The 24,686-nt window shown below is 37.5% G+C and overlaps 2 protein-coding genes across 3 annotated transcripts in view; both read right to left on the reverse strand.

Moving 5' to 3' along the window:
- LOC148350875 (neurocan core protein-like) overlaps nt 1-4,045 on the reverse strand; it is a 38,199-nt gene extending 34,154 nt beyond the window's left edge. For both annotated transcript variants that reach the window (XM_088355770.1, XM_088355769.1), the window contains exons 1-2: nt 3,834-4,045; nt 764-847 (exon numbers count right to left, since the gene is read on the reverse strand). In XM_088355770.1, coding sequence (XP_088211896.1) covers nt 764-836 — 73 coding nt within the window. In that variant the 5' untranslated portion in view covers nt 837-847; nt 3,834-4,045. The remainder of the gene's footprint in view (nt 1-763; nt 848-3,833) is intronic.
- Nucleotides 4,046-5,184: 1,139 nt separating this feature from the next.
- Nucleotides 5,185-24,637, reverse strand: LOC148350876 (DNA repair protein XRCC4-like). Its single transcript, XM_088320075.1, has 8 exons — nt 24,529-24,637; nt 22,947-23,090; nt 20,551-20,741; nt 19,163-19,329; nt 17,420-17,551; nt 17,220-17,350; nt 11,515-11,644; nt 5,185-6,484 (listed from the first exon to the last, which is right to left on the reverse strand). Exons 1-8 carry the CDS (start codon nt 24,611-24,613, stop codon nt 6,406-6,408), a joined length of 1,059 nt encoding a protein of 352 aa, XP_088176201.1. The 5' UTR covers nt 24,614-24,637; the 3' UTR covers nt 5,185-6,405.
- Between the last annotated feature and the right edge of the window lie 49 nt (nt 24,638-24,686).

Raw genomic sequence — 24,686 nt, forward strand, 5'->3', positions numbered from 1 at the left:
TTACTAGACTGGGTCTACTTAAGCTCAATATATATATATATATATCCCTTACTGCCCTCTAGCAAGAGAAAGCATCTATCTTAAAAATCTAACATTTTGATAGAAATCACCTAGAGCAGGGGTCAGGAATCTATGGCTCTTTTCATGGTTACATGTGGCTTGGAAATGAAACAAAGCCCATTCAGAAATGTTTTTTATCATTCTAATTGAGGTACATGCAACACCGATATAGCATATGCAAAGCTAAGGCACTACTAAGGCAATTGGTTCAGTCCTGTACTGATAAGGGACCGCCTCAACTACAGTTTACAGTCAAGGTGTCACACCAACAGACCCCGTTTTGGCTGTACGTCAATAAATTATTCTTTAGATGTAAGCTCATTAAACAGTCTATGTTCACTGTTGAAACTCTTTATCATGAAAACCCACAAAACAAACTGCAATCAACAGCAAAGCACCCAGAGCAATTTGATTTGAGGTGTGAATTTATGATTTTTTGACACAGGCTTTGGCATTATTATTTCATAAATGTAATAAAATTTTCAAACAGTAAACAAAATGTCTTAAAATATATGTAATGGCTCTCTCTCTCTCTCGATAACAATCAAAATATTTTTATATCAAAAAGGTTCCCTTCCCCGGATATAGACACTCACTATTTAAGTCACCTAACGGCCCGGCCCGTGGGCCATATGTTTGGCATTCCTGTACTAAATGGTCGTCTCTGTTGGCAGTTGTGCATCAAGATGAGAACCAAAGTCACCTGTTTGTGGACGAGCAGAACAGATGTGAAGCAAAGGCAACAGGACGATCAGAATCGGACCGCACAGAACCATTTCTTCTTGCCCTGAAAACAGTAAACTAGGCAAACTTAAAAGTCGCCCTGAATTATATAAAATAAAATTAATGAACAAGATATTTTTGGGCACACCTCCAGATACAAAATAAGTTAAGGAACTTTGCCCAATGCTTTAAAACATGATTATAAAATAATGATTAATGGGCTGTGCATGATTAAAAACAATAACACAAAAACAGTCTATATGCTACAAATATTTTAAACTTTTTAGCAGTAATTTAGAAAGAACACCTATATTGTTTTCTCTCTTTAACAGGTGCCTGTTTTGGAGTGATCAGAGACGTGCTGACCTACTATAAAATATGCGCCGCTGTACTGCCTTTCATTCATGTAAAACTATTATTTCAATTTATATATCGACACGGTGCAATCATTGGAAAACATGAAAACAGAGTCTTAAGGTAAATAGTTCATCTGAATCTTTGCATAGTTTAAAAAGGCTGTAAAACAGTGACGTGTCAGCAGGGGAAGCAGGTGAGGCTGTGCTTTGCTGTACAAAAAATACTTTTTCGGTAGTATATTTTCTCTTTACTGTATTTTGTGAGCTGCTGAAATTGGGAGGCAGGCTGCTTTTAAATAGCTCACTGGCCATAGGTTTAACCCTACTAAATGAACATTTCCAGACATTTTAGCCGGATGATGTCGGAATATTGAAATAAACTCACTATTTCAGGGCTATCCAAACTCACTCTTAATTCAAAATAATTCCTAGGCGTCCCTTAAAGTAAATTTCAAGCACGTACTGTACATCAGTTCACTTCAACATACAAAAGTCAATTCCATTGAAGTTGGGAAAAAGTTTAAAATGTCAGTAAAATTAGAATAGAATGACTTGCAAACCTTTTCTAACCCATATTTAAATGAATACACCACAAAGACAAGATTATCCATGTTCAAACTCATAAACTTTATTTCCATAAGCAAATAATGATAAACTTAGAATTTTATAATTGCAACAAGTGCCAAAGTAGTTGGGAAAGGGGCTTCTTTACCATTGTGTTACATCACCTTTCCTTTTAATAACACTCAATAAACGTTTAGGAAGTGAGGAGACTAGTTGTTGAATCGTTGATAGTGGAATCCTTTCCCATTCTTGCTTTATGTACAGCTTCAGCTGTTCAACAGTCCGGGGTCTCCTTTGTCTTATTCTGCGCTTTATAATGCGCCACACATTTTCAATGGGAGACAGGTCAGGACTGCAGGCAGGCCAGTCAAGCACCCGCACCCTCTTACTACGAAGCCACGCTGTCGTGAGACGTGCAGTGTGTGGCTTGGCATTATCCTGCTGGAAGAAGCAAGGGCGCCCATGGTAAAGATTCTGTTTGGATGGCAACATACTTTGTTCCAAAACCTGAATGTACTTTTCTGCATTAATGGTGCCTTCACAGATGTGCAGGTTACCCATTCCTTGGCCACTCATGCACCCCCATACCATCACAGATGCTGGCTTTTGCACTTTGCGTGCATAACAGTCTGGGTGGTTCTGTTCTTCTTTGGACCGGAGGACACGACGTCCACAATTTCCAAACACAATTTGGAAAACTGACTCATCAGACCACAGAACACTTTTCCACTTTGTATCAGTCCATTTTAGATGGGCTCGGGCCCAGAGAACCCTGCGGCGTTTCTGGATGTTGTTGATGAATGGCTTACGCTTTGCAACATAAAGTTTTAACCCACACTTACGGATATAGCGTTGAACTGTATTGACTGACAGTGGTTTTCCAAAGTGTTCCTGAGCCCATGTGGTGATGTCCTTTACACATTGATGTCGGTTCTTAATGCAGTACCGCTTGAGGGCTCGGAGGTCACGGGCATTCAATAATGGTTTACGGCCATGCCGTTTACGCACAGTGATTTCTCCAGATTCCCTGAACCTTTTCACAATATTATGGACTGTAGATGATGATATCCCTAAATTCCTTGCAATTGTACTTTGAGGAATGTTGTTTTTAAACTGTTCAACAATTTGCTCACGCAGTTGTTCACAAAGAGGTGAACCTCGCCCCATCCTTGCATGTGAATGACTTAGCTTGTTCGGGTCTCCCTTTTTTATACCCAGTAACAACTCTCACCTGTTGCTAATTCATCTGTTCACCTGCAAATAGTTGGTTGATTTCCATTCATCCACTTTCTGAGTAGTTATTGACACCTGTCCCAACTATTTTGGCACGTGTTGCTGTCATCAAATTACAGAGTTGATGATTTTCTCCCAAAACAATAAAGTTTATGAGTGAAGACAATAAATATGTTGTCTTTGCTGTGCATTCATTTAAATATGGGTTGAAAAGAATTTGCAATTTACTTGGATCAATTTTTATTTGCAATTAACACACTTTCCCAACTTCATTGGAATTGAGTTTTGTAAATGCTGTCCACAAGCTTTAAGAATAGTACAGCTTTAAAACCATTCCATAGCACTTAATTTCTTAAACTTTTTGCCCAAATGAAGTTCCTCAATCCAATTTAACAGTTCCGAAATAATGGCACATTATTTTTTCTCAGAGTGAAGCTCCTAGATTCACTTCAACATAGTTACATGAGACCAAGATGACAGCAAATAAAAACAATTTTTATTGCTTGCCTTAATTTTCTATTAGTTAACGTCAGAACGTTTTTCCCCAAAAAGGGTTTCCATGTACAATTTTTATGGTTTCACAAGTTCTCATGGGTGAAAACCTGAAGGGACACTTAAGTGAGGTCATGCACCAAAATACAATCATAATTCATGCAGCCTTAACGGCAATCTGGCAGTTTTTGTTTTCTCGGGCCAGCAGAATTGTTTTGTTCTGCTGGGACAAATGCATCTTTGGGGAGTTGCTGTCAACCTTGCCAAGAACACATTAATAAAATCAAATAAAACATATACGTTTGCTTGGTTTCAACTTAAAATGTCGTGAAATTTCTGAAAGAGAAGAGGTCCTAATGAGCAGAGCCCCAGGGCCCTGGATGGAACAGGGCAAAGGGGACTCACCTTCAGGAGTTTAACAAGCGGCGTGGTTCACGATGTTATCCCGTAGATGCCGTGAGGAGGGCGGATGTCGATGAAGTCTGCGTCCTCTCGGATGTGCATCGAAACCTGATCGACTTCAGAGACTCCAAATGAGGAGCTGGATGAGGAGCAGCAGGAGGAGGGACACACACACAGCCCAGTCAGCAGGGAGGGGGGGGGGCAACAATTGAGAGGGCGGTAATAGGGAAAAGAAAGGGTCTTAAGGCCCAGTTTAGTATTTATTTCATGACCAAATAAAAGCACACTCAACCTTACAATGCACATTTTCTTTTCTTTCCTCAATTATTATCTGAATTTTACAATGCAGAGAAGCTTGTACTAGAGCTACAAGTAACACCAAAGTAGTAATGTCAAAGTAGTAGTGTCAAATAGGTATGTAAAGCAGATGCATTTCAATAGCTTCAATGCCAAGGAAGAGCAGACTTTAGGCTAGATTGCTAGTGAGCAGTTCTGAAGTTCATTGGGTATGTGACTTACTATTTAGGATGTTACAAATATATTTGACATTTTAAAATGCTTTATGATTGGCATAATACAACTATTGCATTAACACTATTATATCATTTACAATTTGGCAGAATAAAGTGCAGCAAAAACTATGGATGTATAAATGCAGAAACTTTTTTATAGTCTTTGTGACATATACAAATTTCATTCTTTGGATACTTTTCTATAGCTCCTTTCTTGTTTATAGTTCTTATAGTGAAATTTGGAAGGTTGCTTTAATGATGGCTCTCTCACTAAGAAATAGACAGTTTTACTTAGTGAGCAACAGTGGCACGGCATTTTGTTGCCTCAATGGTTTGATATTATTTCTGCAGGCCGATTACTTACAGCACATGAATCAAACTCATTTTTACCATGGGCTTAATGGCTCTCCTTAAAAGAACCTGATGTAACTTGTACATTTAACTAAATGGAAAATGAATGACGGGGACGCAGTGGCTCGAGCGTGTGCGGCACAGTTCTGAGGTCATGAGATCGAACCTCCTGTGTGGAGTTTGCATGTTCTCCCCGTGCTTGCATGGGTTTCCTCCGGGCACTCTGGTTTCCTCCCACATTCCAAAAACATGCGTATCAGGTTAATTGGCCGGTCCAAATTGTCCCTGGGTGTGAATGAGTGAGCGAGTTGTCCGTTCCTGTGTGCCCTGCGACTGGCTGGAAACCAGTTTAGGGTGTCCCCTGCCCCCAGCCCACTGCCCGAAGATGGCTGGGATGGGCTCCAGCACCTCCGCGACCCTACTGAGGATAAGCGGTTCAGATAATGGATGGATGGAAAATGAATGATATGTAAATTAAATGCAACTTCTCCTTAATGTAAAATGTATTATTTATTCAAGTCACAAACATTACAGTGCTATTGAAAAAATGTCACTAGACATACATGTTATTAGCTAAATATAACAAATTGAGTAAATCCCTTGGACATTTTTTGGATCATTTATTTCTCAATTCCACTTGTTAGCATTGGTATGGAAATACTGGCATGTAATGGCAATAAATGCTGCATTACAGAAAAATGGGAAGTGGGAGATCTCCAACCTCCGACCAGGAAAATATAATTAAAATAACATTTGAGGTGGGAGGTCCTACTTGTAAAGTCGGAGAAAAAACATGTACCCCGACTTCATTGCGTACTTCAATCTGACATAATTTGACAAAATGGCATGTTCATGGAAAAGCACATGGTGAATGGTAAAACATAGTTTACACGATTGGAGTGTGCGGTATTGACCTCAGCCGGCGTTTTTTTTTTCTCCACAATTTGGGCTCTTGCGAGAATGCAGGTATGCTGGAGGCGTAAAATATATTTTAAGAAGGAAAGTTAAGAAGAACTTTGCTGTTTGGATTCGCTTTTAACACTTTGAGGTTGGATCTGGTACCATCCATGTGGGAGAAATCAGACTTCCCACTCTTCTGGAATTCAGCATAAGCTGTCAAAGAAGACAGGCATTTTTTGCAGTTTTTTTGTTAAAAACTAATTGGACTCTTTAATTTTTATGCTCAGACATTTTAAGCTTTCGCAGGCCACTTAAAGTAATGTTGCGGGCCACATTTGGCCCCTGGCCCAAAAATTTGACACGTGTGAATTGCAGTATCACTTTTTTTCCTGGAGGCAAAGAGGCAAAGACAATGCTGATCTGACCAAAGTTGGACCATTTTGTGTAATAACAATTTAAAATCTTAAACCACACTAAAATAGGTTAGCAAAATGGCAATCATCCATGATGGTAGAAAAGTTAGGGCCAAACATGACATGGATCTCTACCCAGTGTTCCACTTGTCCCACTGCTCATCTTCTTTGGACCTTCTGGGTTAAACAGAAGTGCTATGTCCCAGATGGTTGGTTGGTTGGTTGGTTGGTTGGCTCCCTTAACCACTAGCGTCGTAGCGGTACCATTTCCAGTGGTATGTCTTGGGCAAGTACGGATGGTGACGCCCACCCCTCTCCAGGCCAACATGTGATTCTACCCGGTCTCGAACTGGGGGACATCTCCAAAATTCTGAGCTGCTTCATTTTCTTGCGTGTGTGTCAGAAGTCCTCAAAAAGCTCGTCGGCTTCTGCCACCGGTGCTTCCTGCTGCTGATTGGCCGCTCCAGGGGACTCGTTCCTGCCACGCAAACATGCGCAAAGAGCAGGTCAGTTGGGTAATGAGGGGGGTTTACAACAGCCATTTCCTGTTGAGACAGGAAGTGGATCATGTGGTTCACAAGCAGTAAAACTGCAAACACATGGACAATGTGATACCGGCGTGTTTGCCCGAGCGGCTAATGAGACGGGAGCAGACGACCACGCTTCTTTGTTCAACACGTGTGGTTAAGCAGCATGTGCCTTTAGGAGGCAGGTATCGGCAGGGTGCCGTGTGACGTCAAGAACAGGGCAGGTGAGGGCCTGGCAGTGAGCAGTGGCATACAGCAGCACTCCTCTGGCTGAAAAGTGCAGTGGTTATTGTGGCTTACTGATAAGTTTAAACCTTAAAAGGTAATCAAAATAAAAACAGAACACATTTTTAACTTGCAACGAAGACAGGGAAAAAAGCCTTCAGATAAGAGTGTGCAACCTGTTCTAACAGCACTTTCTTTTTGTTGAATCTCCAAGGTTAACAAAGTAGACCCTAGAGGCTGTGAATTTCAAAGAACAGCACCATGATTGGCCTATTATGAGAATTATGTCATAGTCAAAACAGCAATAATAGTCAAAATAACAAACTGGCAACCCTATGAAATCTCATTTGCAGGTGTACAATATTAAAGACAGAATAAACTTATCACTCATCTTTTCTATATATTGGGACATTATATTAAGAAAAGAAAATACAGTTGGACATCTGCGTGTAGCTTGGCATATGCACATGAACATCCTGAAAATAAATATCTTTTAAATGCTTATATGTGATAAATTTAGCAAAGTGGTTCTCAAACGGGGAAACACATATCCCAGACAAAATTAAAAACAAGAATTCAATTTTAAAATGTAAAGGAGATTATGTAATTTCAGGAAACTTTAAGTACAGTACATAAAACTAATGTAACTCAAAAGCGACTAACTCAAGTTTAATCTTTTTATCATTACTATGACCATGAAGCAGTATTAATTTTATGGATACAGTGCACAAAAATATATATATTATTTTACCATGTTTTTTTTTCAACTTTTCCTTAGGAAGTTTACCTACATTTTTTTCTTAATTTTCTGTATTTCTTGTCAAATAAAATGAAAAAAATCATAGTTACAATGATTTTTTTAATTTACCGGTAATTGTTTTTCTTTATTCAAACAAATGCATATTACAATTAATATTTAGTACTTAAGTATTATTTGTGACTTGACTGAAAGTTATTGTTAAAATACTGTAAATCACAACATTTACATCCAAATTCAAAAGATTTATTTGTATTTTTTTTTATTATCTATATGCGTTTTTTTTTAATTCATAGAAGTTTGATTAATTATATCAAATATATTTATAAAATCTATTATTGTGTAATTATTTCGTAAATATCCCCAACCAATACAAGCTTTGCACAGGTTTGGAGTATTGGGCAGATTTTCAATTTTTTTTAACAAAGGCTCCATCCCAAAAGCGAATAAATTCGCGCACAAAAAACTGTAGAACCACAGTGTTTGCTTATTTAACATAAGCACTCTAACACATAATGTAAAAGAACTTCTACTTTTTGAATACATCATCGCCAATCAGCAAGGCAGCAATCGACCGCCGTGGCAACTGCTGGTATCGACCCAAAAGCAAAATATCAGAACGCTTCTGGGACCAGTTAGCAGAAAACGGGAGATGTGTTCATTGGAAGGGGCCCGAGGGTGAGGTTAAACTCAGTCAGGGACATTGAGAAACCCCCTAATGCGTTACACAATTACGGCCTCAAAAACTCAATCCAGTCACCAGCAAACAAACCATCAGGATGGTTCGGAGGGTTTTGCACACAAAATGCCTTTTTTCCTCCCCGTAGACTAGTAAGGGGAACGCCATTAACCACACACATTCAAACACACGATCTGTGTGACAACATTAAATTTTCTGTGTTTTTCGCAGCAACAAAAACTATTAGGGAGAATTTCCTATAGTTAACCCCGCAAAAATAAAAACATTTTTGGAAGGAGTTTTGAAAAAATTACTCCTTAACATAAATGACAAGAAAAGGAAAGATAGGCAAGTACCTTGATTATGTTACAAGAGGAATTTCTAAGTTTATCTGCCCAATCCCTTTTTTTTTTTTTTTAAATTCAATTTCTTTATAATTCTGGTAGAGAAATTACTATTAAAACCAAGCTGTTTGTATTGATTCTGCCAAACAGACAAATACTGGAATTTCTGCCTTCCATAAACTAATAGAACAATGATCTTTTTTTATATTAGAAACATTCTAGAGAACTTAATGCTGCTATCTATTGTTTTACTTTCTCTGCTAGGGTATTTTAACCAGTGAGCCAGGGAACACTAGTGTGCCATAAGAACCTGTCTAGTGTACTGCATGAAATTGCAACAATGTTATCCTTGCAAAAAAAGGCATGCCTTTGCTTAATACATTGCTTTCTTCGTAACTAACATTCATCCATAGAGTTATTAATAGTAGGTGGCAGCAGATTACTTTTTCCTTTTCTTTCTATATACTATTCATCTGCTCATGAAGTCGTAAAATATATTGAATAACTTGTTTTTTGAGTAAGCTGTTTAAGATAACCATGCAAAAAAATATAGAATATTTTAAATAAAGTAAAATGTAAGAAAATATTTTGCTGATTTTAATATGATTTTTGGAAAAAAAAATCTTAGCAAAATCCAAACTTAAAGTATTATTTACCAAAATGAATGACCTGCATTACTTCATGAGCCAAGGTGACCATTAATGATAGGAAAAACTTTATACTGTCAATATTGGCCACCAGATTTAACAAAAATACTATTTTCGGTTTACATTTCAAAACAAATATCTATTTCAAAGATTGAAAAATATAAATAAAAGGCACATGTTTAAGAGGTGAGCATTACGGAAAAAGAAAAAAGAAAACCTTTACCAAATCAATAATTCAAGTACATTTAAAAAATGTTTACATTTTTAGGATATTGAAAATATGAAACAAGTACATAGATATAAGAAAATCAAAGCAATCGAATGGACAAAAGATTGTGCATTGCCCAGCAAATGATTATTATCTGGAAGACACACAACCCCGAAAAACATGACCGTTGAGTTCTAGTACATTTAATTTTGATACAATGTAATTGAAGCCAACAAACACTCTCTTGGACTGCATGCACTGTGCTAAAAAGTACACGTAGTGTATTCTTCCAAATACGTCAGAAATGTTCTTGGACTCATGTAATTACAAAAGGGCAAATCTATCTAATAAGAATGGACCCATTGTATTTTAACATCAAATAACGAGCTTGGAAATTAAGCGCATAAGCACACGTGTGTCTGTGTGTGTGTTTGCTGTGCTCTCACGTATTGCAGTGATTTTCTGCTGTGGCCAGAGGCCATCTTTGAAGACGGCTTTAACGGCCGTTTCCTCCCGAAGAGCATCGGGAGGTCCGCGACAGTGTTACGCAACATCTGAGGCGGACAACAAACAAGCCAGAGACAAAAGCCAGACCAGCTGGACTGTTCAGCATCCGGGTTGATATTTATTTATTTATTTATTTTTGTGTTTCCTTGAATAAAACGAATCAAACATGGTGTTTTCAATTCATATTTCATGCATAGGCTGCAGTCAACTATTACATCATTGCTTTGCTAGTATGTAAATTGATTTTCCACACTGCTGATAAAATTCTTCTTGAAAGAAATACTTTAAGACAGGTTTAGCTTATTTGCTTACGATGACGTCCAGAAATGTCAAGGTTCAATTTAAGTGTGGCTGATCTGGCCATGAACTTGTTAAAGAGTTTTGAGGTTTCCTAGGCCTCATTTGACTTAATTGTTGCAGGATCAACAAGCGCATCGGCTTACTCTTAAATGTTTCTCGTAAAGCGCTTGATGGGGACACTTGGGCTTCTTGTGCTTGTGCTGAATGTTTCATGCAGTTGGTTGTTAACATTTCATCGCTATGAAGTAGGACTGGGCTTTATAGTAAAAAAATTAAATATTAATTCGAGATGGATTCCAACAAACTTTACTGGATACAAATTTATCTAACATATGTTTTATTGATTAACAATTGCATCCAGTGCAAAATCTTCAGACAAGAATAACACATTTTAAATCAGTTATAGAGGAAAGTTAGGAGTCATGAATTGAGGGGAGGAAAACTACCCATCGTTTGTGAATAACTAGCCAAAATGCCACAATGAACTAGTTTGTAACTATTGGACTTCAGTATTACTTGTGTTTATTGTTGATGTTAACTGTGCTTTGTCTATTTAAGCCCATGCAACATGCATTACAGCCTGGTAATCCTGGAAGGGGGATTATCTAGTGTGCGAGCACTTCTTAATGGTGGTGTCCATACATTCAAAATATTCTACTTGCTGATGCCATCCTATGGCTGAAATTATCATTACAGCCTCTGTCAAGCTCCTTTTGTTGCGCGTGCAAGTATGTGAAATTCTAAAATGTGCTCGAATAAACTCTTCCTTTTTCATCTTTATTGGGTTTTGGGTTGGCATTTGAACTGTATTTGAAACAGGCATTTACGTACTTTCCCTATTTTTAATCCTCAAAGAAAGGAAACTGCAAGCACGTGCGTGAAATCAGTCTCCTTCCCCCCTAGCGTAATGCACTCTGTGGCTGGAAGACCAAGGGCAAAAGTAAGCTAAAAGCAGATAGGCACGGTGGGATAAATATGTAAAGGATTTTTAAACTCAGTTGGGCATTGTTACAACATACATAATAAAGAAAATATTTACTTTTTTTTCTAAGGACACCTCAAACTATGCATACCACCTTTACGGTTTCTTAATTTGACTTCATGTTCTTTTTTGTTGGGTTATTTTGTTTTTCCTTGCCCTCATTTAGGTGCCAGACCTGTTTGATAATCGGTACCAGGTTTGACTATTAAAAATGAAACGCTCAAATTCTTACACTCGATTTCACTATTCAACAAATTTCGAAATTGACCCTTCTTAAAATGGCAAAACAAATCAAATTAACAAATGTGGAAGGAATGTTTATTGCTGACTACCTTGTGTGGCCTCGCTTGAATGTCATGTCAGAGGCTCCAAAGTGACGGAAACGGCGTTTGCGACTGGGCGCCACGTCCGGGATGTCGCTGAGACTGTCGTCGAGTGGGGTGGGAGAGCAGGGCTTTGCATCTAAAAGTAGCAGATGACTTTTTCACAATAATAAACCTTTGATCATGTGGCCTGAGCATCCTTAGACAATAGACAAAATGGAGAGCCTAGCTGGAATGGATTTCCACTAGTATAACTTTATTTCATACCAATAATAATATATTACTCTTAACTAACAACCATCCAAGAAAATTCAACGCTTTTACATGCAAACGCTCAGGTATATAGCTAAAATAAGAAATGAGACATGCTGGGTTATATGTCCTAGCGCCTCAACTAAACATCTTGACTGTAAAAAAATGGAGAAAAAAATCTTACACCTTTGGCAGAAAATTTTGCATATTTTAAGAGTAATGTTTCTAATTTGGTTTATCACTTGTTCTCTTGTCAAAAGAACATTCAAATTTAAAATCAGCAAAATTGTTTCATTTGAAATGCCTTAGTTACACATTCTTGTCATGAGAGTAGGTCAAATAATTCAATGAATAATTAAAAGTCTGATTTTATTTTATTATAGGTGGGGTGCACCATTTGAGGTGTCCCAAAACAGATTAAAGTTAAATATTTTCTCTATTAGGTCTTTGTTGCCAATGTTCAACTTCAAAGACCCCTTATGCTTTTCCAAAGCGCCTTACATGCCTTTATCTTATAAAAGTGGTTCGGGGCAGAACACATGAAGTCTGAGGAATGGGGCTGGGGGAAGTTTTGCTGCATGCTTTTCCCCCCACTGGGTTTTTTTTTAAATTTCTATTTGTCAGTGTAACCTGAAACAGGTGAAAGTAAGAAAAGGCGGCCTTCTATTAAGAGTCCAAACGCCAACTCAAACCTCCTCCAAAAAAAGGGAAAAGAAAAGTGTGTCCAAGGAATGCCAATACTTGCATGTGCATCCTGAATCATCTGACTGAGGCTCTAATCATGACTTTGCGCCAAGAGACAGCGGCAGTGAGCAAGTTTCAAATTCCATAATGCTCCTTTAATATAACTATATTAATTTAGCAAATAGAAGAAAGTAAAGCAGGAAAGTAAAAGAGTTTTGCTGTTCTTGGTTTTATCAAAACCCCTCCAAGCCTGGGCCTCAAGTGTGATGACACTGCAGTCTCCAAACATATATTAACTACTTCATTTGTTGATTTGGAAAAAATATGGAGCTGCTGGTTATGAGCTGCTGACGACATATACGCGATGTATCTTCACCATCAGCTCCTCAGTCATGTTTAGTTTGACGTCGTTCTTCGCTGCTGTTAAAGAACAAGCATCCTTCTATCTGCCCAAGCAGCCTTGTGTTGGTAACCATGGCCACCACACTATTAACATAACATCTGTCCGATGTTGTGGACAAGTAGGTTTGGAGGGAGGGCGAAGGCAATGTGTGAGAAAGTGGAAAAAGAGGGGAGGGTGTTACTGTGTTCATGACAGGTATGTAGTAGTTGTGTAAGCTTGGGCCAAGGGCAGACAGGAGGAAAATGTCACGGCCTTGATTGGGGGTGACGTCAGCATAAACAGTGGAGGCCCGGCACCCATTAAAACTGAGATCATTGCTCAGTTATACTATGCCTTCTTTTTTTGCGCAATAATACATGCACACAAACACGTGCAAATAATTGTGCTAAACAACGCACACGTGCAGCTAATGTTTATCATTACTGAATTAGTTATTCACCTATTATTATTTGGACATGAAGAAAATCTTAAACACATCAGTAATTAATAGATCCGACAGCGCTTGTTTTCAGCCAATCAGAACGTGAGGCAGACGACAGCCCGTGACTGCCGATTTAGGTCGGCCATCTTTGTATCACAAACAATTCACATGTGATCCACACGCTTGTACATTGTTTTGTATCAAAAAGGTTTGACGATGTGTCTGGGGCACTTGTAATGTAGACCTGAGGTATCCAGAACGATTGTTAGCAGTGAGGTTTGCCCCTTTTCCTCAGCCAAAAACTAATTTGGAGAAATGTTTGAGATGGATAAAGGCACGCGGTCACCCTCACGATCAACTCAATGTGCATTGATTGATGGGAACCGAAACAAAGTTATCTTTTCTACAGTAAGTGTTTTATTTTTATTGAATTGAAGTTTACGCTGCTGTTGGGTTAGGTAGTTGTCAGTGAGAGAATATAGTACAGTGAGCTTCTGGCCATTGACTTTGTCTCATGTGACGTTGGTCACTTCGTAGTCGAAGACTGGCGTACACAGTTATCCTAGTATTCAATGTTTAATGTGTAAAAATAATAATCTCTAATTTGTTTAAAATTATTGGATGACAATATTGTATGAGTTTTATATTAATTAAATGAATATCCACGTAGCCGGTGCAGTCTACATATGCAGGCAGGAAGTTTGTGAATTACTGCGGCCGCTATACTTACACTTTCTTTGATTCTATCACTGCGCCCCCATTAGCATATGACACAAACAAATACAAGCAAAGGTGGTATTTCTCAATTAAAGTAAAAATAGTAAACTATGAGATAAATAGGGTATGCAATTTGTGATCCAGTACATCAAATTCATGAAACTCATGATGTAATCCCATTTGTTCTTTGCCAGGGACTCTGAACAAATGGAAATTACACCACTCGTGGCATAGATTTAATACAGTGGCTTGCGAAACTGTTTGCCCCCCTTGAACTTTGTGACCTTTTGCCACATTTTGGACTTCAAATATAAAGATATAAAACTGTTATTTCTTGTGAAGAATCAACAATAAGTGGGACACAATCACTCCATGATTGAACACACTTTATTGGATATTTTAAACTTTTTTAACAAATAGAAAACGAAAAAGTGGGTGTGCAAAATGACTCAGCCCCATTGAGCTAATCCTTTGTAGCGCCACCTTTGGCTGTGATTACAGCTGCAAGTCGCTTGGAGTATGTCTTTATCAGTTTTGCACATCGAGAAACGGATATTTTTGCCCATTCCTTCTTGCAAAACAGCTCGAGCTCAATGAGGTTGGATGGAAAGCGGTTGAGACCAGCAGTTTTGAGTTGTTTCCAGATTCTCAATTGGATTAAGGTCAAGGTTGACTTTGCCATTCTAACACCTTGATATGTTTTTTGTGAACCATTCCATTGTAGCGTTTGCTTTATGTTTTGGATCATTGTCTTGTTGAAAGACAAATCTCCGTCCCAGTCTCAGGTCTTTTGCCGACTCAATCAGGTTTTCTTCCAGAATGGTCCTGTATTTAGCTCCATCCATCTTCCCATCAATTTTAACCATCTTCCTTGTCCCTTCTGAAGAAAAGCAGGCCAGAACCATGATGCTGCCACCACCATGTTTGACTGTGGGGATGGTGTGTTGAGAGTGATGAGCTGTGCTGCTTTTACGCCAAACATAATATCTTGTATTGTTGCCAAAAAGTTTGATTTTGGTCTCATCTGACCAGAGCACCTTCTTCCACATGTTTGGTGTGTCTCCCAGGTGGCTTTTAGCAAACTTAAAACAACACTTTTTATGGATATCTTTAAGAAATTGATTCCTTCTTGCCACTCTTCCATAAAGGCCAGATTTGTGCAGTACACGACTGATTGTTGTCCCATGGACAGATTCTCCCACCTCAGCTGTAGACCTCTGCAGTTCATCCAGAGTGATCATGGGCCTCTTGGATGCATCTTTGATCAGTTTTCTCTTTGTATGAGCTGAATGTTTAGGGGGACGGCCCGATCTTGGTAGATTTGCAGTGGTCTGATACTCCTTCCATTTCAATATTATTGCTTGAACAGTGCTCCTTGGGATGTTTAGAGCTTGGGAAATATTTTTGTATCTGAATCCAGCTTTCAACTCCTCCACAACAGTATCTCGGACCTGCCTGGTGTGTTCCTTGTACTTCATGATGCTCTCTGTGCTTTAAACAGACCTCTGCGACTAGTTTGTGCACTGAAAGTAAAGGGGCTGAATAATTGTGCACACACCCTTTTTTTCATTTTTTAAAGTTAAAAAAGTTTAAAATATCCAATCAAGTGTGTTCCACTTCATGATCGTGTCCCATTTATTGTTGACTCTTCACAAGAAATTAATTTAATTTTATATATTTATGTTTGAAGTCTGAAATGTGGCAAAAGGTCACAAAGTTCAAGGGGGCCAAATAGTTTCGCAAGCCACTGTATACTGGATCACTCATTGTACATCCTCTCCATACCTTTATCTCTCTCAAATCCGAATATATTTCTGTTTGTAGTTGGTACGAAGCTTCTGACTTCCACATAGATTGCAAACATCTTGCATCCACCCTTACAAGGTTAGCGTCATTGGACACCTTGATGCCATGAATATAACTCTGTGAATAATAATTGAGACCCTTTTCTACTGACCTTTGAGATAAATTTGCATAATCTGGAAGAAATTCTACCGATATGCTATCAGGAATATTGACTTAAGAGTTGCCTGCTGTTGTTGTTTTAGCAGCCATACTTGCTCCGCTTGAGATACATGGATACCGCAACTGTGGTGGCTGTGGCTTAGCGCTTGCTGTCAGATGTATGAATTGGTAAGTATGTGAAAGGGACAAACAGCTGAAAGTTTAGGCACAACATAAGTAACTGTAATGTCTGTAAAGCAGTGACATGCAGTCAGAGCAGGTAGGCAAGACTGCCTCACCTGTCATCATGGTAATATAAAATCAAAAATATAAAAAATGGTTATATTTGTTTCGTGTTAAAGTTCTATCTCATTAAACTCACATCGCATTATAAATATTAATAACAAAATTAGCATGTAAAGCATTACTGTGCTGACCCTCTGCAGATGCAGAGTGAGGCACCCAATTCTCTTGTCTGATGGCAAACAGGTGATAGTGCGAGAAAAGATTCTGATTTGACACTTACCTCGCCCTAAACAATGGAATTAGTGATAGTATTAGCAAGTCATGACATGGACTTTATTTCATATTGGAGTATTTCCTATCTACTGATGCTTTTATTAAAAAGGAACAGCGCATGGACTTAATTATGGTATATGTTAAGGTAAAACAATAATATGTTTTTTCAATGCTACAGTTTGTATCTTGTTTTGTAGCTCTTGACACTAAAATCATGAATAGGATGTAAGATTGTTTATTTGTAAATTTGACTTTGCCTGAGCAGACACGGACCACACCGTCAACGCTGCTGCCAAGTTACTAATGCTTTTTTGGGCTAGCCATGCTACACCACACAATTACACATTTAAAAATTCAGTTAGGGCTGGTCAATCAATCAAAATAATTGGATCAATTAGTTAAATTGAAACTCAAAAAAAACAAAAAAAATTGCTGAATTGTAAAATTGAGGGTAGAAAGTAAAAAAAAATATTTAAAAAGATAGAAGACTTTGCTCATTTTCAAACATTAGTTAATACGTAGTGAATTGCTGCATTAAAGCAAAGGCACAAGCTATAAGTAGCATTTTCCCCCCGCTATCTAGAAGTGCTATCTTTGTATAAAGCTGATTTTGAATCAGTTATTTTTATTTGAACATTTTAGAAAAAATAACGTTTTTTTAAATAAATGTGTGTTAGTATGGATTTAAAGTTAAAAATCAAAAGCTCGTGAGATTCAATTATAAAGCATTGTAATTCATTTGGAATGTTTCAGATGAATGCTTGTCTACTGTACCGTGGGAAGGTGCAAAAGTATCAGGGGCGGCATCATCATCAGTACTGCCACCATACTCATCTTCCTCCCCTTCCTCAGTCGCTTGGGATCCTTTAACTGGATGTTTCTTGCTCACCTCTGTGCTTCTGTCACTAAAGTAAAAGCCAGAAGTAAGTGTTGATGACTTGAAAGCACGGACAACCTAACAAGCGCAGGCATACTCGACATTCTGCAGTTCCTCCAGCGTTTTCTGCAGGCTGCGGATCTTTGCTTTCTTTTCGTTGAGGACCAGAACGAAGCGAGAGTAGAGCTCCGCTTCCAGGTCCTCCTTCCCATTAGCATAGCGCTCTAACCTAAAACAAAAGTAATAAAAGGAATGCACAATCACCAAATCAAATTCTATTTTTTAAATAATAAGATAATTCAAATGGATCTCTAAATAGCAGGAATAACGGTAGGTGACTGCATACCATGTCCACATCACACTTCTGAGGTCTATGGTTCAATTCTAACAACCGGTCTCACTAGTTGGAGTTTACTTGTTCTCCTTGTGCCCGAGTGAGTTTTCTCAGGCATTCTGGTTCCCACATATGTTCCAAATATGATTATAAATTGTCTCAAGGTGTGAATAGTTGTCTTTTTCTATGTGCTCTGGCAACAAGTCCAGTAAATGCATGCCAACTACTAAAATTTGTGAAGATAAGCGGTTAGACAGTTAATGAAACTGAATAGAAAAAAATTGAATACCTGCAGCCCAATTCCATAAAGAATATCCCAGTTAGATCCTTAATTGTAAGATTTGAAATATTACCACATAAGAGCTTCACTGTATAAAAAAGTTGTACCATGTACTGTACAAAATTATTTATTACTTTTTTTTATTTGTTTACTATTTTCTAAAAATTTTGAAAAAAAAAATTGTCATTTTTATTTGATCATGTCATTTTTTAAATTTTATTTGAAACATGTAAATAGTAAACTATCAAATAAAACATAAACAAAATAATTACAACTTAAAAGTTCTAACTTGTTCAGAAGGCAGTAGGAAGAAGTATAAACTTATCAGTTTTTACCCCTTTCTAGTCCATCACCTAATCAACAAAGCTCTTCAATTGTATGTACATTTAAAGAATTTACACAGAAATACATTTTTTTTTCCAACAACAAAAGTTCCAAATGTAACTTAAACTTGAACATTAACACTAAAATTATTTCCTTAAAAACCGCAGAAGTATAGCAATGAGGGTTACATTTCATTAGCACTCGCATCCTCATCCAAATATTTTCAAAAACATTACTTTTATATTTCTTACTTACTTGACTCTGGAGTGGACATAGTTATAAAGCAATGCTCAATCTGTTTCATTCGTTCATTCAACTCCACATACCAAATCTATTCATTGTTGTTTTATTTAAAATCAAAAGTGAAAAAAAATCACAGGGAAATGGTAGATTAAACATTCTGTAAAGAAAAATGGAAAAGAAAATATTGGGGAGGGTCACAATTGCACAGTGAAATGTAGAACGCATTACATAAAAGACAATTCACAATTCTACCAAAAAATTAAAGTGATGCTTTTCAAGGTTACTGACTCTCTTAAATGGGAATCCTCATTAAGCTAGCAAGTGTAGTTCTTTTGTTAGCTAACCGTAGAAACATTTCAAGAGGAAGGAACAACAAATTTAGATGCGCTATTGTTATACAGCATATGATGATGCATTATCGTCTACATGTGGCTAAGACTAATAATGCAGCCAAATGAGTTTTAATTGAAGTATGACTCATATTTTTTTAGGTCTCAAGAATGCCACTTTTCATTTAACTTTGAACAAAACCACATGACAAGACTGTCTTGATGTCCTAGGTTAATGGAAATGCAAAATAAAAGTCAGAATAGGTAATCACACAATTGGTTATTCAATACAGAGTGCATCAATTTAAAAAAACAGAAAAATGTATTTACTCTGCCATAATGCGTTGGTGTTCTCGTATCAGATTTTGGTTGTGCTCCTGGAGCTTCTGGTTCTGGTGCTCCAAAGAAGACCCTCTTTCCAGACTGTGAGTAAGCAAACCCCTCACAGCCTCCGACGGCTCAGGGATGGAACTAAGTAACACCGAGCCCAACCTGAACTGGAGCGAAACAAAAAGAAGACATTTGACTATGTTGAAGATGATCCAAAAGCTTTATTTATCTGGTGATTGACAACAATTTTTTTAATGTGAAAATATTCCACTTTTATCTTTGAAAAAGCTTGCATTTTTTGGAGGAAAGGTGATTTTTTAAAATGATTAATTTGGAAGTTTTGCCCTTTCGCTGGAGAGTTCATACCTGCTCTGTTTATTATCTTGGTCAAACCAGTAACTAAATTATAGATAGTTTAGAGTAGTAGAATAGTAATTACATTTATTGCCATTGATTACAATGTAGTGAACATTGTTTGCAAAAAGATAAGACATGGCACTCTATGATAAATACACAATTAAGACTTAAAAGTGAAAATTAGTTAAATAAAGGCAAACACTGGATATGAGTACCCATTTTTCAAGATATATATTTTTTACAGTCTTGCGCACGTGTTTGATGAGGATTGCCCTGGGAAAGAAAATGTCTCTGAGCCTATTAGTCCTTTTTAAGGGACATGTAGAATCAACGAAAAATTCAAAGAGGTGGTGGCCGGCGTGAAGAGTTTAAAAATGTTGATTGTGCTATTGCAGTATCACTCCGGAGCAATCAATATATAGTTGTGGTCAAAACTTTACATACTTTTGTGAAGAACAATGTGTCATGGCTCTCTTCAGTTTACAGTTATTTCTACCACTCTGATTTTTCTCTGATAGAGTGATTGGAACAGATAGTTCTTTGTCACAAAAAATATTCATGAGGTTTGGTTCTTTTATGACTTCATTTAAATCACTCTATCAGAGAAAAACCCGAGTTGTAGAAATAACTGGAAACTCATGAGAGCCATGAAATTATGTTCTTCATAAGTGTATGTAAACCTTTGACCACAACTGCATATTGAATATCAAAATATTCGTTTGTGGCAGCCCTAGTAGGGAACAAACATTTTAGTTATGGTAGATGCAAATTTGCGGAATCTAGACCATAGCAAGTAATGACTAAACAAACAGACATCGCTCAACGATTTCTGACTAACCTGATCATGTTGCCTAATGTCCTGTGAGGGACGATTTCACACTTTCCATTTTGGCGTGACCGACATAGAACGACTGAGCTTTTGCCTTTGGAGTCCATCATCGTTGCGAACGCACACACCCAAGCCGTATTGCACGTCTCCCAGTAACGGAGAAAGTCGCTTAACCCGGATTCGTGTTTGATTACAGACTCACTGATATGTCCTTTTGCACTTTGCTATAGGTCAGTGTGAGAGCCGTGCTGTCTTCAGGTGTGGCAGGCGCCAGGAAAAAGCTGTAAACGTCTGCATTTCCCTCTCGTGTAAGCGCCTCCACAAGGTCCTCGACGTATTTTTCCTCAGTCATCTCTAGTTCGTCCGCTTCCTGGCACACGGACGCTTCACTTGCTGAAACAAAGGTTGACACGATTGCAAAGGTTATCTGACATGACTGCACTTGAACATTTGCTTTTGCTGCTGTTAAGTTTTTATGGTACCATGTCTGGACTTTTAATGTTTACATTGGGTCACTTATGGGTTTTAGGTTATTTATGGATATTAATTTTATGTTATTTTAGGAAATGCATATCAAACTGGGTTTCCTTTGTGCTGATTAGTAACAAAAAGTAGATCCCAGCTTGTAAAAGATTTGAGCTCCATTGTGTAGTGGAACCAAAAACGAGTGCTACAAAGCACAAGGAAGAATACAAACTAAGGAAAGTGACCAAACCGCACCATTTTGCCAAACCTTTCACTGGGTTTTTAGTTTTTGGGGGTACCCTTAGAAGCAAGATGGCAATGATGTCACCTCCCTGTAAATGAGCCTCATGTTATATAAAATAAATAGAAATATATTAACCTACGAGTATTTAAATAAATGCATGTTTATATGATAGGTAATTTATTTTCCCTCATTATTTAAATCAATAGCTTTTTTAATGAATGACATTTTTTAATCACTGTGAGGCTCTAAATAACACATACTTTCCCATTAATATCAATGGATATTAACTATATCAAATATAATTGTAAATCAATAATTAAAATATTAAAGATAATAAAACCAAATTGTCTTGAGGTGCAGTAATTTGAAATTGTTATCGAGAGCAAAATGCAAATAAAATAGCAAAATAAAAAAATTGGTTTTGGAAATTGTATTACCTGTAGATTTATTGAAAAGACATTGAACATAGAGATTTTCGATACCACATTTTTAAGACCAATACAGATTCAATTATTGAGTAGTCATCCATCCTAATGCAAGGTGCTGATAACTCTGGTATATAAAATTCACTTCCTTCTGTAAAATAATGATATTTTTAAGGAATAACTTCAAATCCCAACATAAGTATTTTCCTTAATGTTGCATTTAGTTAATGACAATGTGTTCATTATTGCTCAAATTAGTTAGTATTGTTAACTGGCCACTACAGGGTATCCAATACTAGTATTGGCCATTATCAGAAGTACCTTAAAAAAGCTGGTATTGACAGTTACCAAAACCTGGAACCAACCCACCCCTAATTCTTGAAGAAACGATTCATACTTATATGAATAGTTTAACATGAAATAAAGTTTGATTAAATGTTTATAATTCAAACGTACGTATCGGTGTTCAGTCACATCAAACTTTTATTCTATTTTGGGAGAATTACATCTTTAATTCAAACATTAAAAATATAACCTTTCTTTTTGTTAAATGTTTAAACTGACTAGACTGCTCCATTTTAATGTAGATTGTGATACACTTGAAAAAAACAAAGTTTATTTTGTCTCCCTACATAATGCTTCAAGTTTGAAAACTACCGATGTGGATCATAAGGACAAGGGAGTAAATCGCAGTTCACCACATCAAAAGGAGAAACAATAGCAAACGGCAAGTGGGTGGAAAGGGTCCACACATTCACGTTCATGGGAGTCCTAATCGCCGATGATCTCTGCTGGACAGTTAATACCACAACCATCATAAAAAAAGAGAGTCACCTGGAGGAACAACCTAGGCAGGAAGCTGCTGCTGGCCTTCCACCACTAATCCATCAAGAGCCTGCTGAGCTTTTGCGTTTCCACATGGTTAAGATGCTGCACTGAGGCAGATAAAGGGAGGCAGTGAAACAAGCACAGCACATCATTGCCTGCGCTCTCCCCTCCCTGATGGACATCTATTCCACTCACAGTCATTAGCCCAAAACATCATCAAGGACAGATTACATCCAGGTGCCCAGCTGTTAGGCCTGCTGCTCTCTGGAAGGCGCTACAGGTACATCTGAGCAAGAACCGATCGAAGGAGGAGTAGCTTCTTGAAAGTCATTACCACCCAGAAATCCCATCGACAGCGTTCAAAAGCATAATGTTCTGTATAACTGACACTGTGAATATGCACATATTTATTCTATATACTTGATATATTGTTTAAAATGTTATCCTTTTGCAGATTTTTACTTTTTTAATTTGTTTCACTTGCAATGAAAGGTAAGGTCCTACAATTTCGTTATACCTGAATAATGATTATAAAGCATGGAGGAAAGCTGGACGTGTTCAACCCTCTCACATACAGTAAAAGCCGTTCCTTGTCTATGAACATTTGACCATTTAAACTATTAATTATGTATTTACCTTCTCCTCTCCAAGCATTCTGTCCATCACTGAGGAGCAAGTGGAAGCCAGCTCCTAAGCCACGCCGATTTGAGTCCACACGCAGAAAGTAGGAAGAGTCTGGCTCTGATGAAATGAGGATTTCCTTTACAGATGTGAGCATCCCTGAGGGCAGAGAACATTTTGAGCAGTTTTAGAAGTAATACATTAAAAAGGAACACTTTTCTCTTTAACAAGTACTGTAGTGCATTATTAATGTAATTTTCTTAACTCAACTATCGTAACAAAATGGTGCTACATAGCTATTTTTGCAAATAGTTATCAAATTATATCTGATCTCTAACTGTTCCTCCTTTGCTCAAGATATGACTTGCAACTCCGCCAGCAACACAATGTTGATCAAAACATTTAGGAGAGTGGCTTATAAGTCATGTACTTACAAAATTGAACTTAATATACTTATGGTGGCACCATCTCAAGCACAACTTATGAGAACGCAGAATTTCTTCCTACTGATGTTATGATATTCTCTCTACCAAATACACTCACATCAAGGTTGTATTTACTTCTCTAAAATAAAATACTGAATTCGAGGGGGTCAGTTTAAATACTCAAATTCTGTGGTGTCTCCAGTAGCGAATGGTAGGCAGCAGGTGGGGGAGCAGCGTGGCGTATACAGGTACAACAAAATCAATTTAACAAACAGTAAGCAAAGAATTGATAAAAAAAGAGTGCTGAGTTTTGTTGTTTTTATTTGTAAAATCATTTTTGCAACACCCAATGGCTGGAAAAAATAAAAAGTCTTGGACGTTACCCAGAAATGCAGGAAGTTTTTGAGTGGTTTGAAGCTTAAGGACAAAATGGATATGGAGCTTCTCGGCTTTGTCGGTTTGAAGGTTCTCAAGATTGCACAAGCTAAGAAATATGAAGACTGCTTCCATTGGTTAGTGTGCACATTTTTAATTTCGTTTATATGTGACTAATTTTAAGCCGTTTGAGGGGGTCTGCTACAATCTATGTGCTGTAATTTGAATTTAGACATTTACTTTCAGAGTAACGCGCTACTTTTGGGTGTCAGTAATCTGGAGGGTAACACAATTATGTTTTAAATGAAATAACTAGTGATTGTAACTAATTACTTTTTTCAGCGCCCAACACTGGTTTTAAGATATTCCATACTGAATACTTGAATTTGTTATTTTGGTTATTAATGTGTTAATTGCAATATATAAATAATATAAATAATAACGTGGGGAACGACATCGACGTCACATCCGTTATCAAACTGGTCCAACAGCGTGGGTTAACTTGACAGCTACAACACAAGCTAAAATAAAGTCTATAACACTCATTTAAAAGGACGGAAAGAGCTTGCCAACTAGTGAAGTAATTGGAGACATCTATCAATTACTTGGCTTGATGCTTAATGCCGAGAAGCTCTGCTCTCAGTGTTTAAATGGACTTTATTTACGTGTTGGAGAATGCTAAAATGCTAGCTCGACAACGTAAACTTTGCATTGTTAAAATGAATGGCAGGACGAGCAAAGAGAAAACAACGAAAAACATCCTTAAATACGTTGCAGTTACAATTACCATTACTTACTTGTGCTGTCTTTTACGTTTTGTTTCGCTTGTTGGGGGAAAAAAGTCGTTCTAGTGTCTTTCTGGTAGCAGCGATGTGAGCTCATTTGGGCAACGTCATCACCACGCGACCAATAGTGCATCCTCAGAACTACTGCAAAATTGAATGACAATGTTTTA

Source organism: Urocampus carinirostris, chromosome 16 (genome assembly GCF_059441175.1).
Source record: "Urocampus carinirostris isolate Australia breed hairy pipefish chromosome 16, RoL_Ucar_1.0, whole genome shotgun sequence".
Classification (NCBI taxonomy): domain Eukaryota; kingdom Metazoa; phylum Chordata; class Actinopteri; order Syngnathiformes; family Syngnathidae; genus Urocampus; species Urocampus carinirostris.

What these genes read in the sequence shown, in the direction of transcription:
- LOC148350876 (XM_088320075.1), bottom strand. Translation starts at nt 24,613, where the DNA reads ATGAGCTCACATCGCTGCTACCAGAAAGACACTAGAACGACTTTTTTC. An exon ending in GAGGAACTGCAGAATGTCGA is followed by an intron (nt 17,351 to 17,419) that starts GTATGCCTGCGC and finishes CTTTTACTTTAG; the next exon opens with TGACAGAAGCACAGAGGTGA. An exon ending in TTCAAGCGAGGCCACACAAG is followed by an intron (nt 6,485 to 11,514) that starts GTAGTCAGCAAT and finishes TTTGCGTGGCAG; the next exon opens with GAACGAGTCCCCTGGAGCGG.